Source organism: Tursiops truncatus, chromosome 19, assembly GCF_011762595.2.
Source record: "Tursiops truncatus isolate mTurTru1 chromosome 19, mTurTru1.mat.Y, whole genome shotgun sequence".
Classification (NCBI taxonomy): Eukaryota; Metazoa; Chordata; class Mammalia; order Artiodactyla; family Delphinidae; genus Tursiops; species Tursiops truncatus.
Window position 1 is genome coordinate 3,472,568 of NC_047052.1, and position 14,837 is coordinate 3,487,404.

The 14,837-nt window shown below is 61.5% G+C and overlaps 1 protein-coding gene across 9 annotated transcripts in view; it reads right to left on the reverse strand.

Annotated features, from left to right (window-relative positions):
* Window positions 1-14,837, reverse strand: part of GSE1 (Gse1 coiled-coil protein) — a 413,117-nt gene that overhangs the window by 33,403 nt on the left and 364,877 nt on the right. For 5 of the 9 annotated variants that reach the window (XM_073796392.1, XM_073796391.1, XM_033844483.2 and 2 more), the window contains one exon: window positions 560-778. The exons of the other annotated variants lie outside the window; for them this stretch is intronic. In XM_073796392.1, the coding sequence (XP_073652493.1) occupies window positions 560-778 (219 nt within the window). The remainder of the gene's footprint in view (window positions 1-559; window positions 779-14,837) is intronic. 9 annotated transcript variants of the gene reach the window in all.

The following is a 14,837-nucleotide window of genomic DNA, read 5'->3' on the forward strand; positions in this document are numbered from 1 at the left end:
ATTAAGCTGCGCTCCCACTTTGGGGCACTCGGGATAAAGAGGGTTTCCAGAGACCCTGCTCCCTGCCACGTCTGGAGGGGGTATCAAGGCCTGGTGCTCCCGGTCTCCCGGGAAACACGCCACCTGGGAAGAGGCCCCCGGGGCAGGCTGGGGGCTCCTGAGGGACGTATCGGGGTGCAGCACATCCACCCTCTGAAGCCACAGCTGCCGGACGCCCCCTCGGTGGTCCTACAGCCAAAGAAGGACAGAGCAGCAGGGAGCGCGGGAAGCAGGAGCAAGCAGAGCTGCTGGGGCCGCTGGGCTCACCGGACGGGCGGGGGTCAGGCAGCGCGGTCCCCGCCAGAACGAGGCAGCACGAGAAAAGCCAGCACGTGTAGACGCGGGCGTGCAAGCACGTGGGCGGGAGCGGTCCCGCCCCCAGAGCCCGTGCACGTGCGGGGCGGCGGCTCGTGGGACCGGCTGTGCCCCCCCGAGCGCAGGAGCCGCAAGGCCTGGGCAGGAAGGAAGGGGCCGCTCTCTCCCCCGCTTCGTGGAGCCGCCCGGCGGGCGCGCCTCTTACCTCTGGGCTCCTCCGCCTGTTTGGCGAGCTTGCGCAGCGCGGCAGCAAAGCTGGAGGACGGCGCGGCCTGGGCCGACAGCGCGCTGCTGGTGGCGGGGCTGCCACTGGGCACCAGGGCGCCATTGAGCGGCGAGGGGGTGAGGGGGTTGACGGTGGCGGTGGTCCTGGTCGCGGTGGAAAGCATCCCTAGTGAAGGGGACTTGGGCTCATGGCTCATGCCTGAAACAGGAAAAGAAGAACCAGAAGTCACCCAGAGAGCAGGAGGGCCCGGCACCGGAGCGGGGTGTGCGCGGCCTGGGGGGCCGGTGCCAGTGGGCGGCATGCGGGGAGCGGGAGCTGAGCCGGCGGCCCCGGCAGCACAGGAGAAACGGAGCAGAGCCAGCGCTGCGCAGAGAACGGGGGCGCGACCCCGGCGTCCGCGAGCAGCCCCACCCTCTCGGCTCCGTAAGCGAAGAGCCGCTGTGCCCAGGACCCCTGTGAGTCCAGATGCCCAACGGCTCATCCCGGCCCGAGCCGACAGCCTCTCCGGAAGATCTGAGAGCATCCCGACAGGCGTGGGGGACGGAGACCAAGGCGCGGGGCCAGTGTCCTCGCAAGAAAGAGAACGCCAGAGGCAAGGGAAACGGCTGAAGACGAACACACTTCTGCCAGGCCTTCAGCACATCGCTCTGGAGAGAGCACATCCTTTTCCTTCCAGAAAAGCAAACAGGCTCGTACGGGCAGGCAGCACGGACCCGGGATCGTCCCAGGCGGGTTGGCCGGAGCCCTCCTGCGCCGCAACCGTCCCCCCTTGAATCCCAAAGCCACAGGCACCCAGCGGGTCTGCACTGAGAAGGTGCCTCAGAGGAGAGAAACAGGCAGAGAACACAGCCATCCGCAGACCCTGCTGCCGTCTCGCCCGGTGCAAACCCCGCCTAGACGCTAGAAGACCCGCGACCGCAGGTCTAAACCGCTGTCCAGGGGAAGCCCCCTTCCCACGGGGGTCCAGGTTCAGGTGCCACGCGGGCCAAGGAGCCGCCACCCGCCAGGAGTGACATCAGAGGCCTTCCCGTGAGCCCCCGGCCCTTCAACCTTCACCCGGCCCCACGCGCCCCACTGACATCGGCCGGGCTCCCTCGCGGGCGGGCGTGAACAGTGCCGTAAGTCTTCGGTTAACTCCTCCTGCCCTCTCAGGGGCACCTGTCGCATCCCCGCTCCCTCACCGTGGGTACACTCGAGAGGCGTAGATCAAGGCACACAGCCTCGCGCGTGGCACGGGCAACGGGCTGGGTGCAGGGAGAGGTAAACGAACTTGCGAAGCCCCAGACGGAGACCTAGGAGGGACGGCTCCAGGGAACACCCGGGGTCACCTGGGGAGGGGACCTGGGGAGTCATGGCAGGGGTAAGAGCGCACAAGCAGAGTGTCCCAGAAGATGACAGAGCAGGAACATGTGCTGCCCCCAGGCCACGGTCCCCACCCCAAGGGGCTCTCCGCAACCCCCAGAGCCCACGCCACCTCTGCAGCACTCTGCATACGGTCCAACTCGAGTCTAACTGCAACCTGCTTCCATGCCTGTCCCCGTGGGTAGCCAGGTGAACACTGGGGACCCCACCGGTGGCCAGGCAGGGGTGGGCCCCTGAGACCTGCCCTGCCCCCAGAACTAGCCAGGAGAGGCCGCGGGCGCCGACACACGCCCTGAACCCAGGGTCCCGGAGAGCCGGGCTGCGGCCACCATCGCCCTCTCGCCGGGCGGGGGGCAAAAGAGATCTTGGGGGCTCGGCCGCATAAACGGCCACGGCAGGGATGGGGTGAGGGGCGCATAAAAGGCAGTACTGAGGCAGGCGCAAGTTCGAGGGAACACCGTTCTCTCGGGAGAGGGCTCGCACCTCGGAAATAAAGGACCTGCACAAGCGCCCCTGTGCCCAGGCTGGCCTCCCAGCTGCCGGCGGGTCACGTGGGCGGCGCCACGCGGGGCGACAGGGCCCCTGAGCGGCCGGGGCGGCACCAACCCGAGGCTGACCCCGCGTGGCCTCCTCTTTCTGGAAGAACAGGGGAGAGGGTGGGAACCACATGCCCACAGGCACCGCAAGCCCACCAGAGAAACCCGAGAACCCAGCGGGGCGCAGGGTCCCTGCCCCAGCAGGCGGGTCACTAGAAAACACAGGTTCCTAACAAGAGTCCTTTCTCGGCCAAGCCAGCACCCAGCCAGCCACTGGAGGGCCGTGGAGCCCGATGGACGCCATGTCCCGGAAGCTCGGCCCAGGCCCCCCTCGGCCCCTCTCCTCCTCCACGGACGGTGTGAACAGGGAGGGCAGGAGGTGCTGCCGGCCACGGGGCCTGGAGGTCAGGCTCAGCATGGGCCAGGCTGCCACACGCTGGGGCCTGAATCCCGGCTCTGCCACCTGCAGCTGTGTGATGTTGGGCAAGTTACTTGGCCTCTCTGGGCCTCCTCAGTCTCCTCACCTATAAATGGGGGATAAAGACAAAGTCTGCCTCACGACGTTAATTCCGTGAGGGCTCAAGGAGGTAAATTCCGTGAGAAGCTCCAGGGCACGGCTGGCGCATCCCAGGAGTCGCTGTTACTATCACGCAGCTCGTCAGCGGACGGGGGCAGAAACCCAGGTCTCGGGCGGGCGAGGGGCTTGGCTAGGCTCACATGGGTCAGGCTGGGCAAAATGGGACCCGACCTGCCGAATCTGTGCCTCCTACCCCCACGCCCATCCCTTCCGTGTCCGGGCCGGGAGTCACACAGCCCAGCTCTCCACATCCGTGAGTGGCACTGGCTGGTCAACGCGAACACACAGGACACCGCGGGACAGAGGGGGACTGGAGCTCTTGTCCTGCCGCCTGCGGGGACACCGAGGACGTGACCCCACGCAGGACCTGCTCTGGGTGGTCCAGATGCCTTCTGGGTCCTGCTCGGAACCGAAGCACCCACACTCAGTGGACCGACCGATGGGTTTCTTTTCTTGGGGGGCGGGTGGTGGTACACAAGGGCGCACCACCCTGTGGGGACCCCGTCTGGGCATGGCTCGCACAGGTCCTGGAGGTCCTGACCAACACCTAGAGGAAGGCATCGCCACGAGGTGCTGCCCGGAGACAAGGTATGTGACAGGGGACCCCGGGGCTCCATACCCCAGGGAAATGAAGACCCCCCCCCCCCGGGACATCAGGTCACACAGACGGTCGGGTCACCTCTCAAGACAGCCTCGTGATGGGCCTGGGAGAGGCCGCAGCAGCAGTGGACACCCCCCCCAAGCCCGCACTCACTCCCACCCTGGGCCTGCCCTCAGGGTCTCAGACAATCCTGAGAGGCCAGCAGAGCACCGGCGGGGACACCGAGGCCAGGAGCTGTTCGAAGATAGGTCACAGAGATGACGCAAGGTCACAGAGACGACCCAAGGCCACACAGACAATCCAAGGCCATTAACCACCTCCCTCCCCTTTCCCACATTCCTTAGAGAACTAGCCACCACCTTTAAATCCTTTCACCTCTAAGGGAAAGGTGTCACTGTGCCCATTTTACAGAAGGGAGACTCCAGGCTTGGGCCCAAGGGCCGACAGCTGGTCAACATCAGGGCTGGGATTACCTGAACACAGCACCCGTGTCCCACATACATAAAGCTGGTCAGGGCCCAGATCCAGACCCATCCTGGGGCCGCAGCAGGAGGGCCCGGCTCTGCCCCACCCCACAGCCCACACCGCATGCTGCCTCCAGACAGAGGGAGGGGGGCCGGCAAAGTGAGGCAGGCGAAGCGGTCCTCACCTCCCAGTGACCGGTCCCCGTGGCCCAGGGAGCAGATGTGGAGGTCTCTGCCCAGTGGCCCTGTGACAGGCTGGCCAGCTGGTGACCCAGTGGACATGCTGTGACCGCCAGCTGCCAGCGCTGGGCAGGATGGTACACGGGTGCTCGAGTAAGTGGGGAGCAGCCATGGGGCAAATCCCGGGGCAGACCCCAAAGTGTCACGGGCCCCTTAAAGCCACGGGTGGGGGTCTTCAGGTGACAGCAGGAGGAACAATTTTCTCGTTTTTAGCCTTTTTACTTCTCTCTGTTCTAGTTTTTCTGTAGTGAAGCAGGTTTTTAAAAGTGGGGGGCCCACGAACAGACTTGCCTGCATGAGTTTGGAATAACCAACAGGGGGCTGGGGTCTTCCCCAGACCGGGGCCTCCTGCGGGGCAGATGCGGGAGCTGAGGGAACTGGGGTGCCCCTCCTGGAACCCAAACCCTCACCGACAACCCCCGCCTTTCCCTGGTGACCAGGGTTCTGGGGGGCAGACCCACCCTCTGCCCCCTCCTGGACCAGCCGCCACCTGAACGTCACTGTCACACTCCTACTGGCATCCAGCGGCGCCCCACCCCCCCTGAGCCTGCTCTCCCCCCTCCTTAGAGCCCGGCACGTGCTGCACAGGCCCCATGTACAGCGCCCCCAGGCTCCTGGGGCTCCCCCAGAGCTGGCGTCCCTGTTGTGGTGTCAGTCGTGGTCTCTGGAGCAGCTTCGGGCCAGGAACGCTGCTCTGCTGATGTCAGGTCACTCAAAATAGAATTCCAAACGAGCAGCCTCGTTAGGGGAGTCTAAAATTAGCATCCCTCCTCAGCATGTGTGCATTGGAAGGGAGGGGAGGCGAGGCAGGGGCCCGAGGGACCACCGGCAGCTGGGGTGACGGCCCCCTTGCACCTAGGACGGGGAAGGACAAAGGCCAAATTCGGGGGACCCAGAGACCCTGTAAAGGGTCACCTTGGACCTGCTGGGGATCGACACGGCCTCCGGGAGCACACCCCCCGCCGTGTGCCTCGCACCCCGAGTCACAGGCTCACGGTCACTTCAGGGCTGCTCTGCCCCCAGCCCTGCACAGGCAGGTGGGTCCCACACCCCGCCACAGGTGCCACCGCGACCGTGGAAGCCCCAGCGGTGCGTGGAGAGGAGAGGAGAGGAGAGGGAGCCCCGGGCAGCCCTGCACCCTCGAGAAGCCCCGCAGAGCAGGGGTGGTGCCTATTTTCCCCCACGCCGTCATCAGAGAGGTATTTATTAACTTCTGCGCTCCTGGCCATCGACTGAGTTCTCGTCTACATTATCAGCTCATGTAAATTCATTATCCTAACAGCTGGGAATAGGCACCACAGCACGAAGGCCAATGATGGATGAGGGCCGGGGGCTGGGGCGGCCCTGGGGGCAGGGCCAGAGCTCCCTCTCCAGCTGTACCAGCCCCTGACACACGGGGAGCTCAGGTGGCCTCCTGGCCGCCTCATTTGCATCACATGCTGCTGTCCACCTCCCGCCCCCTCGACCCCCCAGGAGAAAGAGCCGCCACGGCCAGACACCCAGAGCTGAGAGCCCCTCCCTGTGCCCGAAGCTGAGAGCAGGAGGGAAGGCCACCAGGCCGACAGCGCGCACCGCATCTGCCAGTCCCCTCCTCCCCCGCGTGGTGTCGGTCTTTAGAAGCAAGGACTGCCCGGCCCAGGACTGCCATCACCCTTCCCGCTCCTTCTACCAAAGTGTGGTGTCCTTAACCAATACCCTTTCCTCTTCCCTGTCCAGGTTTCTAACATGACCAGAAGCAGTACAAAGCTTAAACCAAAAAAAAAGAAAAGAGCAAAGACGACAAATCCAAGTGCAGAGGGGCGAGCTGGGCTGACGGCTTGGCAGACGTGTTCCAGAACCACCTTGTCCCGGTGCTTCCGAACAGACCCCGATGGACTCTGAACGTTCCCAACAGCTGGACTTAAGGGGCGGGGGGGGGGGAGGGAGGCCCCTACACTCCATTAAACATGGTCGCGGCGCGCCTCCCCGCCCTGCGTGAGGGTGGAGGGTGTTATTAGTCAGCGCGCCCCAGCCTCCCTCCGGCCTCCCACGGATCCCGTAATTACCGCTGCCTTCGCGCCGCTGTTCCGCGGCTCCAGACCTCAGGCCTGCTCCCTCCACGCTCTGTAATTACAAGCTAATAGCTGAGATGCACTTTCTGCTGGCTCCCAGTTCAAGCACCAACCCGCCCCACTTCCCCTGACAGCCACCCCCCACCCCGGGTAATTACACCCCACGGGGCCGGGCCCAGCAGGGCCTCAGTTTCAGGCCCGCGTGCGCAATCTGGACTTGGATTCTCTAATCACCCGCCTTGGTAATTTTTCATTACCGCAGAGAAATGTTTGTGAACAAATACAAGTGTCCCCCAGCTCGGGGCCTCCATGCCACTGCCCTGCCCCCCAAAAGGGGCGATACTTCTGCAGTGCTAACAAGGCTGGGGTCACCTGAGCAGAGACCCCAGCAGGCGGCGGCGGGGGGCACCACGTGATCCCGGGAGCCCGAGCGGCTTCATAATAAATTCATTATTACGTTTGCCTTTGGCGTGTCCCGAGCTCGCTCGCACGAAGCAATTTTTCTCGGGGATGGGGGCAGCGGCGGCGCCTGGGAGAGTCAGGAAGGCCTCCGGCTCCCGGACGCACACGGGCGGCCTGCTTCAGGCCTTAATGTTCTCTTCCAGTGACGGCCACCCTCTCAGGTTGCAGGTTTCTAAGGGGACTGAGGCCTTTTCCTGCCCGGGGTCCCAGAACTGGACGTACTCCCCAAGGCTAAGGCCCCAGTAACCGGGGGACCAAGCCAAAGCCATTTCGTTTTGGTTTGGGGACGGCCGTAGCAGATGGCCTGGATCCTGCCCCGGAACCAGAGGGAAGGACTGAGGGGGGGATCGGGGGGAGGCCAGCCTGTGTGTCCAGAGACGACCCTGGCCGGGGAGTAAAATGAGTTAACGAGGCAACTCATTTTACGACAAGGCTGCCATCCCCCGCCCCGTGCAGCCCTGTTGGTCAGCAGTGTTTATGAAGTGACTACAGAACGGGGAAGGCGGGCGCTTACGAGCTGCAGAAAGTGTCTGGCAGGACCCCAGTCAATGGGAACGGGAGCCCACCCCTCCCAGAGCCAAGCACCACGGCGTGAGCTGTTTGCAAAACTAACTTCTGGGGTCCCCAGGCAGCCACGGCAGACGGGTTCAGCAACGCCCCGCAGCTGCAGCCGATGGGGGGGATGGGGGCAGGGTGGGAGCTGGGTAACATTTGCGGGTCCCCCCTTGCCTGCGCACTGCCATGTTAGCGACACCGCTTGGGGGGCGGCTCTCCGGAGGCTGAATCCAGGTCCGGGGGTGAAGAGCGTTCAAGACAGACGCCCACACATGGGAGTCCCTCAGGGCACGAGTGCCAGGTAACACCGGGAGGTGTAGGTGGGGCTGGGGCCACTCAAGCTGGTTCACGGGGCAGCGGCTCCTGGGTGGAGAGGAGAGCGAGTGGTTCTCTGCTGCCCGCGGACAGCGACGGGCACGGGGTTGGCGCCCGGAGCAGCCCGCTGACAGAGGCCTCCAAGGACAGCCTAGGGGTTGAGGTTCAAGGCCTCAGCCGCTCGGGAGTCCCGGAGGTTCCGGTGGATGCAAAGGACGGAAGTCAGGCAGCAGATGACCGCAACGTTCGACGGCGATTCGACGGCGATTATTCTAAGCGGCCGCTGCGTCTGGAGCAGCCTGGGACGGGCAGATGAAGGGCGGCGGCAGCCAGGGGGTGGCGGGCGGCCTGGGGTGCGGGGCAGGCAGAAAGTTGGCAGCCCCGGGGAGGCGCACAATTAACACAAAAAAGGCTGAGAGACCGGGCCAAGGGTGGCACCCAGGACCCCCGGAGGTGGTCCTTAACAACGGCGTCGGCAGTAACAACAAGAAGGCCTGGCTTCGACCGGAGCATCCCAATCACCCTTCACAGTAACTCCAGGAACAGACCCCAGGCAAACACGTCACCCGAGGAGCCTCCTACATGGCCCGTCCCTACCCCCACTCTACAGATGGGTAAACTGAGGCTGAAGAGTCATCCCCTTGTCTGGGGCTGCGTGCTGAGATGCTGGGGTGGGGATCCAGTTTTCCTTGTGGCTGTGCCACCAATTTCCCTTTAAACGGGAAGACACTGGAAAGGACCCCCCACCTCCTAGGGGTCCCGTCCCGTCCTGCAGGCCGCTGTGAGCGCCCACCCACATGCTGCATCATTTTACAGGTGGCAGCAGGGAGGATCAGAGGTGGCACACAGGGAGTAAGAACAGATCTCACCTTGGGGCCACTGCACCCCCTGAATCCCACATTCCGGCAGCTCTGGGCTGGAGGGCACCCAGGCAACAACCCCAGGAGCGACTCCTTTGTGTGCCCAAGGCCCCTGAGCTAACCAGGCCGCCTCCTTACAAAGGAGCCCTTTGAGTGGAGCCCGGAGGCACGGGGTGCAGGACGCAGGTGGGGGTCAGAGGTCCCAGAGGACAGGAACCCAACCTAGCCAGGAGGCGGCGGCCAAACGCCTCCAAGTTTCCATGGAGCGGCAGGCCAGGGCCGGCAGGTGGGAAAACAGGCCAGGAGGGCAGGGGTCAAGGCCAGGTCCTTCTCCCAAAGGGAAGAAACCTGACTGGGAGACCAAACTCTGAGGAGCACTGAGAAGAGGAAGCAGAGGCCGCTGCTGAACGGGGCCTGCCCAGCCCAGGGCCCAGGAAGCCAGGTGTTTAGGCAGCTCCTGCCCTGCCCCTCAGGTGAGGAGAGAGGATCAGAGAACAGAAGAGCATTTGTCCCTTCAAACAAATTATTATTTTTAATTTCGGGGGTCTGCATTGGGTCTTTGTTGCCGCACGTGGGCTTTTCTCTAGTTGCGGCAAGCGAGGGCTACTCTTCGTTGCGGTGCGCGGGCTTCTCATTGCGGTGGCTTCTCTTGTTGCGGAGCACGGGCTCTAGGCGCGCGGGCTTCAGTAGTTGTGGCGCATGGGCTTAGTTGCTCCGTGACATGTGGGATCTTCCTGGACCAGGGATCAAACGCGTGTCCCCTGCACTGGCAGGCGGATTCTGAACCACTGCGCCACCAGGGAAGTCCTGTCCCTTCAATACTGAGTGGGTGTTGACAAAGCTGTCTGTGCAGGGCGGGCATCTCCACCTGCACCCCCAGGCCCAAAGGGCACTTAATAGGTCCTCAGCCTGCAGAACAGGTATGTCAGTCCCACCTTCACGGTGCACAGCCCACCAGATTCAACGTGGAGAAGGCAACTGCAGAGTCTCACATGGCAGGACCACCACGAGTTAAGTCAAGGAATTGCATCCTCGGTTGGAAACCAGCCAGAAGATGGGGATCCGGGCCTGGCTCCCCCGCACCTGCTGGTGGGGTCCTGTCGGGTCCTCATGTAGTCTGAGCCTCAGTTTCTCCATCCGTACCTCGGGGTTGGGGTGGGGGGGACTAGACAGCAGGTGGCAGAGGCTGAGGGCTGCCTTTCAGCCATCAACCTGTTTATTTGGCCTGAAGTCAAGACATGTTTAAATGTGAATCAATGGGGACTTCCCGGGTGGTCCAGTGGGTAACACTCCGCACTCCCAATGCAGGGGCCTGGGTTCGATCCCTAGTGGGGGAACATGCAGGCCGCAACTAAGAGTCCGCATGCCGCAACAAAGATCCCGTGTGCTGCAACTAAGACCCGGTGCAGCCAAGATAATAAAATATTAAATATTATTAATAATAAAATATTAATAAATAAAATATTTAAAATTAAAGAAAGGAATGTCAATCAATGGATGATATCTTAAAACTGGTTTCAAGTCAAAATGAAGATCTCCCATTTCCCTTGAAAAAGGAGGCGCCACCGACCATAATTCCGAGCGTGGCGACCACCCCTTCGTCTGTCCCCAGGTCGCCAACTCGCCAGAGTCCCCGCCACTCCCTGCTGTTCAGGAACTACGTGGGTCTGGGTGATGAACAGGGTCCACAGGAGACTAATAAACGTGTGCGCGACCGGGACGCTCAGCACAGATGTCAGCAACACCTTCGAGCAGATTCAGCAGCAAGAGGTCAACCCCTCCACCCCCAGCTTCAGGGGTGATCCCGGCACCTGTCAACCGCAGGTGGGTCCCACGTGAAGCAGAGCCAGGACTTGCCTCGAGTGATAAGATGTTTTTGTGGGGTTTTTTTGCTTTTGCAGAAGTTCCATTCTCACAATGGTTCAAAGTGACACACCGGACCCCCTGCCCAGAAAAACATTTCCACTGAATTCCGCACGTAGTTCGACCATGTTCACAGAAGCCCATCTGTAAACCCCACAGGGATGTGTGTGTGTAGAGGTGGCTGGCACCCACGAACCCAGATTATAGACGCCTATAGCGAAGAATTCTTTGCATATCAAACGCCGATACTAACACCCTCCCCCAATATATTCTACCAGGCCAAGGGAGTCCAGGGTGTCAAAGGTAAAATACTAAGTTCTTGTGGTGTTCCCATGGTCCAAGTTCTAATGGTGTTTCCTCACCTGGGCTCATCTGCCATCTGCAAAGCCCTAGGTACCATGCCCAGACATCAGAAAATGCCCCACTGGAAAAAACCAACTACCCTGCAGCCAAAGTGGGCTTCAGAACAGGACGACCAGGTAAAATTTCGCAAAAGCAGTCAAGAGCCACCAGCCACGAGCTCCCTGCTTCCACCCCTGCCACACGCCAGGTCAAGCCAGCCACCTTCCTCTGGCCACAGCCATCGTCCACCAACTGCTGAGCAGTCAACTGCCTAAGCCTAAATAACCCTTCATTTTCTCCAAAGAAACAAACAAAACCCCCTCCACAGCCCCAACTGGGAACTTGTAAGGTTCCTGCACCCCCGGCAGGATGCTGAGGCCAGAACTGGCTCTCACGGGTACCAGGCTCCACCCCCCAGGACTCCTGGGTCACACGGCAAGGAGCAGTGGGATCTATGCCCGAGACCTGCCGGGGGCAACAAAAGCCGAGGCTGACCAAAGGGTTCTCCTCCCCTTGTGGGCAGGATGGATGACCCTGGAGGCCAAGGGCTGAGGAGCACAGAGGGGACCCCAGAATTGAGTAACTAAAGGTCTGGGTTGTACAGGCGGGCAGAAAAGCGAGTCCCTGCAACTCTCTCTGGAGGAATCTGGCAACATCTTTAAAGATGTGTCAAGCCTTCACGCCCAGCCCTCTCCCCTCTGGAAATGTAGCCAACAGATCAGTCCTGAGGTGTGAACACACCCACGGGGGGCTCGCTGCACGGGGCACGGACACGGCTGGAAACTGCAGCATGAAACCCTGAGGCCCACTGAGCGCCCTGGCTGGGGAAGCCCGGCACGGACACCACACCACACACAGTTCCTCCCAAGGAGGAAGGCGACGCAGTCCTGCTGGTTTCAACTTGGAAACCAGCTGTCTGGTTAAAATGCACTCCCCGGACCCAGGTGACAGGCTCCCGGGACTGGCATCCCTACTAAGGAAGTCCTTCTTAGTCTTATAAGACACGTATTTAGGTGAAAACTGCACCTTAAAAAAGCTAAGTCGATGTGTTCAGAAAGGAGAAAAGCCTGGCCACCAATCTGATTTATTTTTAAAAATATTTTTTAAATTCATTTTTATTTCTTTTTCTTTTTTTGCGTGTGTGTGGGGGGCTGCGTTGGGTCTTCCTTGCTGCACGCGGGCTTTCTCCAGCTGTGGTGAGCTGGGGCTACCCTTCACTGCGGTGCATGGGCTTCTCATTGCGGCGGCTTCTCCTGTTGCGGAGCACAGGCTCTACGTTCATGGGCTTCAGTACTTGTGGCTCACGGGCTCAGTAGTTGTGGCTCGAGGGCTCTAGAGCGCAGGCTCACTAGTTGTGGTACCCAGGCTTAGTTGCTCCGCAGCATGTGGGATCTTCCCAGACCAGGGCTCGAACCCGTGTCCCCTGCACTGGAAGGCGGATTCTTAACCACTGCGCCACCAGGGAAGTCCCATCAATCTGATTTAAAACCTACACTCTCAGACCACACTTCCACTCCCCTTGGGAGCCCACGCAGGGGCGACCAGAAATCCTTTCCAAGAGTCCATGGAAACAGGGCCCTGGGAGCCCACAGGGCAGAGCCACGGGGGCTGATCCGGAGCCTCAGTGTTCCCATCCTGTAAATGGGAGCAACTACCCTTCCGCCACTCACGAGGCGGCAGGGGCCGACCGCGCAGCCTCGCCACCTCTGGGAAGCAGAAGTCCCTGCAACACTGTCATCTGATGAAGAATTTTAGCTTCACCTGTCTTCAACTTCGATATCTAGTCTAACACATCCTCACGTGTTTAAGCTAACAGAGAAAGACCACATACCCTATGTAAAAAAGTTACAAAGAAGCATTCAAAGATAAACGGACACCAGGAATTCAGTAGGACGAATCCGCTCACGCCCCCTGGTTTTCCACTTCACACCTATTACCAGCGGTCTGACGGCACGTAGGCAAGAGCCCCCGCGGAGGCAAAGGAGGGTAGACAGACGAGCTCCCATGGGGCCCCAACTAACAGTCGAGGGGGGTAATCCCTACCCCACAAGCCAGACCCTCAGGGGAAGACAAGCAGCAGACTGAGAACACAGCCCCACCTCACGTGCCACACGACAGCAGCCAGCCCTCCCGCCCCCCCAAACAGGCTCTGGCTCAGCTCAGGGGGAGAGGAGACTGAGGTGAGCACAAAGGAGGCCTCTGCCCGCCCCTGCTGACACGCCTGGCCCCCCTCAGCTTGACGCGTGGATTTCCTTCAGGACGGCATAACCTGACCAAAAAAAAAAAAAGCCTGCCGATCGATTCCTTTTATTGCTGCCCGCGGTCACAGAGGCGCCATCAGAGCGCAGGAAGGGCCGGGCTGGGGAGGGGCCGCCACTTCACCTCCCTCCTCCCCACCTGGGGTGCAATCCCACCCACGGCCGCCAAGGTGCGCGGGGGCAACAAGTTGCTGAGCAAGGGGTGAGTGTGCGAGCACGTGATCAAGACCCGGGGGGGGGGGGGAGGCCCCAGAAGGACACGTCTGGCTGCTGCAGCCCCAACAGGGGAGGGTCCGCAGGGGCTGATTCGGCACCTTGAGCCTCTGGGTCTCGGTCGGAGAAGTGGTCTCCGCCCCTCCCCACACCAAACACTGCCAAGGCCAGGGTCTAGGGGAACAGAGCCTTCTGGGTTTCACAAGTTAGAATCCCAGAGATCACAGAGCCACTGAATTGGGACTGATCTGTGCGCCTCTGACATACCCTTACACAAGAGCTCTCGGGCTTTATAAGAAAGCATTTAACCCCCGACAGCCCAAGGACACGGGTGCCGCTGCCTCTCCCACTTTACGGACGAGAAAACCGAGGCCCGGAAGGAAAGCATGCGAGGTCATACTGGTTGAGCCAGAGGTGGACGTTAACGCCCTGGCCAGGAACTGACCTCCATATCAACAGACACGTGGGGGCTAACCCCAGGCCCCCAAGGCTTCCAGGCCCTCCCCTGCAATGACCCCTTGAGGGCAGGCTGTGGCATACGTTACGTCAGCTAAACCCTTACCTCTGAAAAAACCTGTGCAGAGCCATCCTACAGATGGGAAACAGCTGGGGCTACTGATGGCGGCGGGAGGGCTGAGGTCCTCATTTGCCCGTGGGATGCCCCCCACCCGGGTCTGGCCACCCCAAAGCCACGGAAACGTGCAACTCCTCACACACGTCGAGTCCTCCAGCTGGAGGAACCGGTTCCAGAATTGGAAGGCTTGGCCAGAGCTTCAGACAGGCACAGAAGCCACCCATCCAAACACAACTCTGCACCTGAAGGCCCCTTTAGGAGAGCTTGCAGCTCACCGGGGGCAGGTAAGGAGTACTACCTCCAGAAGTGGACCCCAGGTTAACACAAAGCCCAGAGCCATCCAGTGACCCAGCGACGGGGTCGTGGGCACTGTTTCTCACCGCCTCCCCGGCCGGGAGAGGGCTACCCAGTCCCATGTATTTCTGGAGCGAACAGGGCACACTCTGGCTTCCCACGTGGTACCCCAGTTCTCCTTAAGAAGCATGAGCCCACCTTCCTCCAAGGAGAGGAATTCCTTGCCCACTCTGCCCCCTGCCCCCGGCAGAAGGCCCTTCTAGCTCAGCTGGGGGTTTATAAAATACAGATGTCCGGCCCCCACCCCTAGAGATCTGGGTCTTAACTGGTCACAGGTCCGGCCTGGGCGTCTGAAGTTCCCCAGGTGAGCCCAAAGTACGGCCAAGAATGAGCACTTGGTCTGGGGGCTTCCTGCCGCCCGCACACCTCCTTCCTCGGTTAAAAGTCACCTCGCAGAGACCCCCCCAAGTCCAACCAGGACCCCACAAAGCCTCCAGTTCAGCCAGATCCCCTCTCTTCCACGAATGCTTGCGAGCTCTGGTCCCCCTCCCCCATCCGCAGCCCAGATGGGCTTCTCTCCAGGCCTGGCCTCCGTCCCACCCTCTCCAGAGGCTGCTCTCACTTCCCCAGCCCTGCGGCAGCTTCCGCTCTGAACCAGCTCCCGGCATGGGGAAGGGAGGGGCAGGGGAA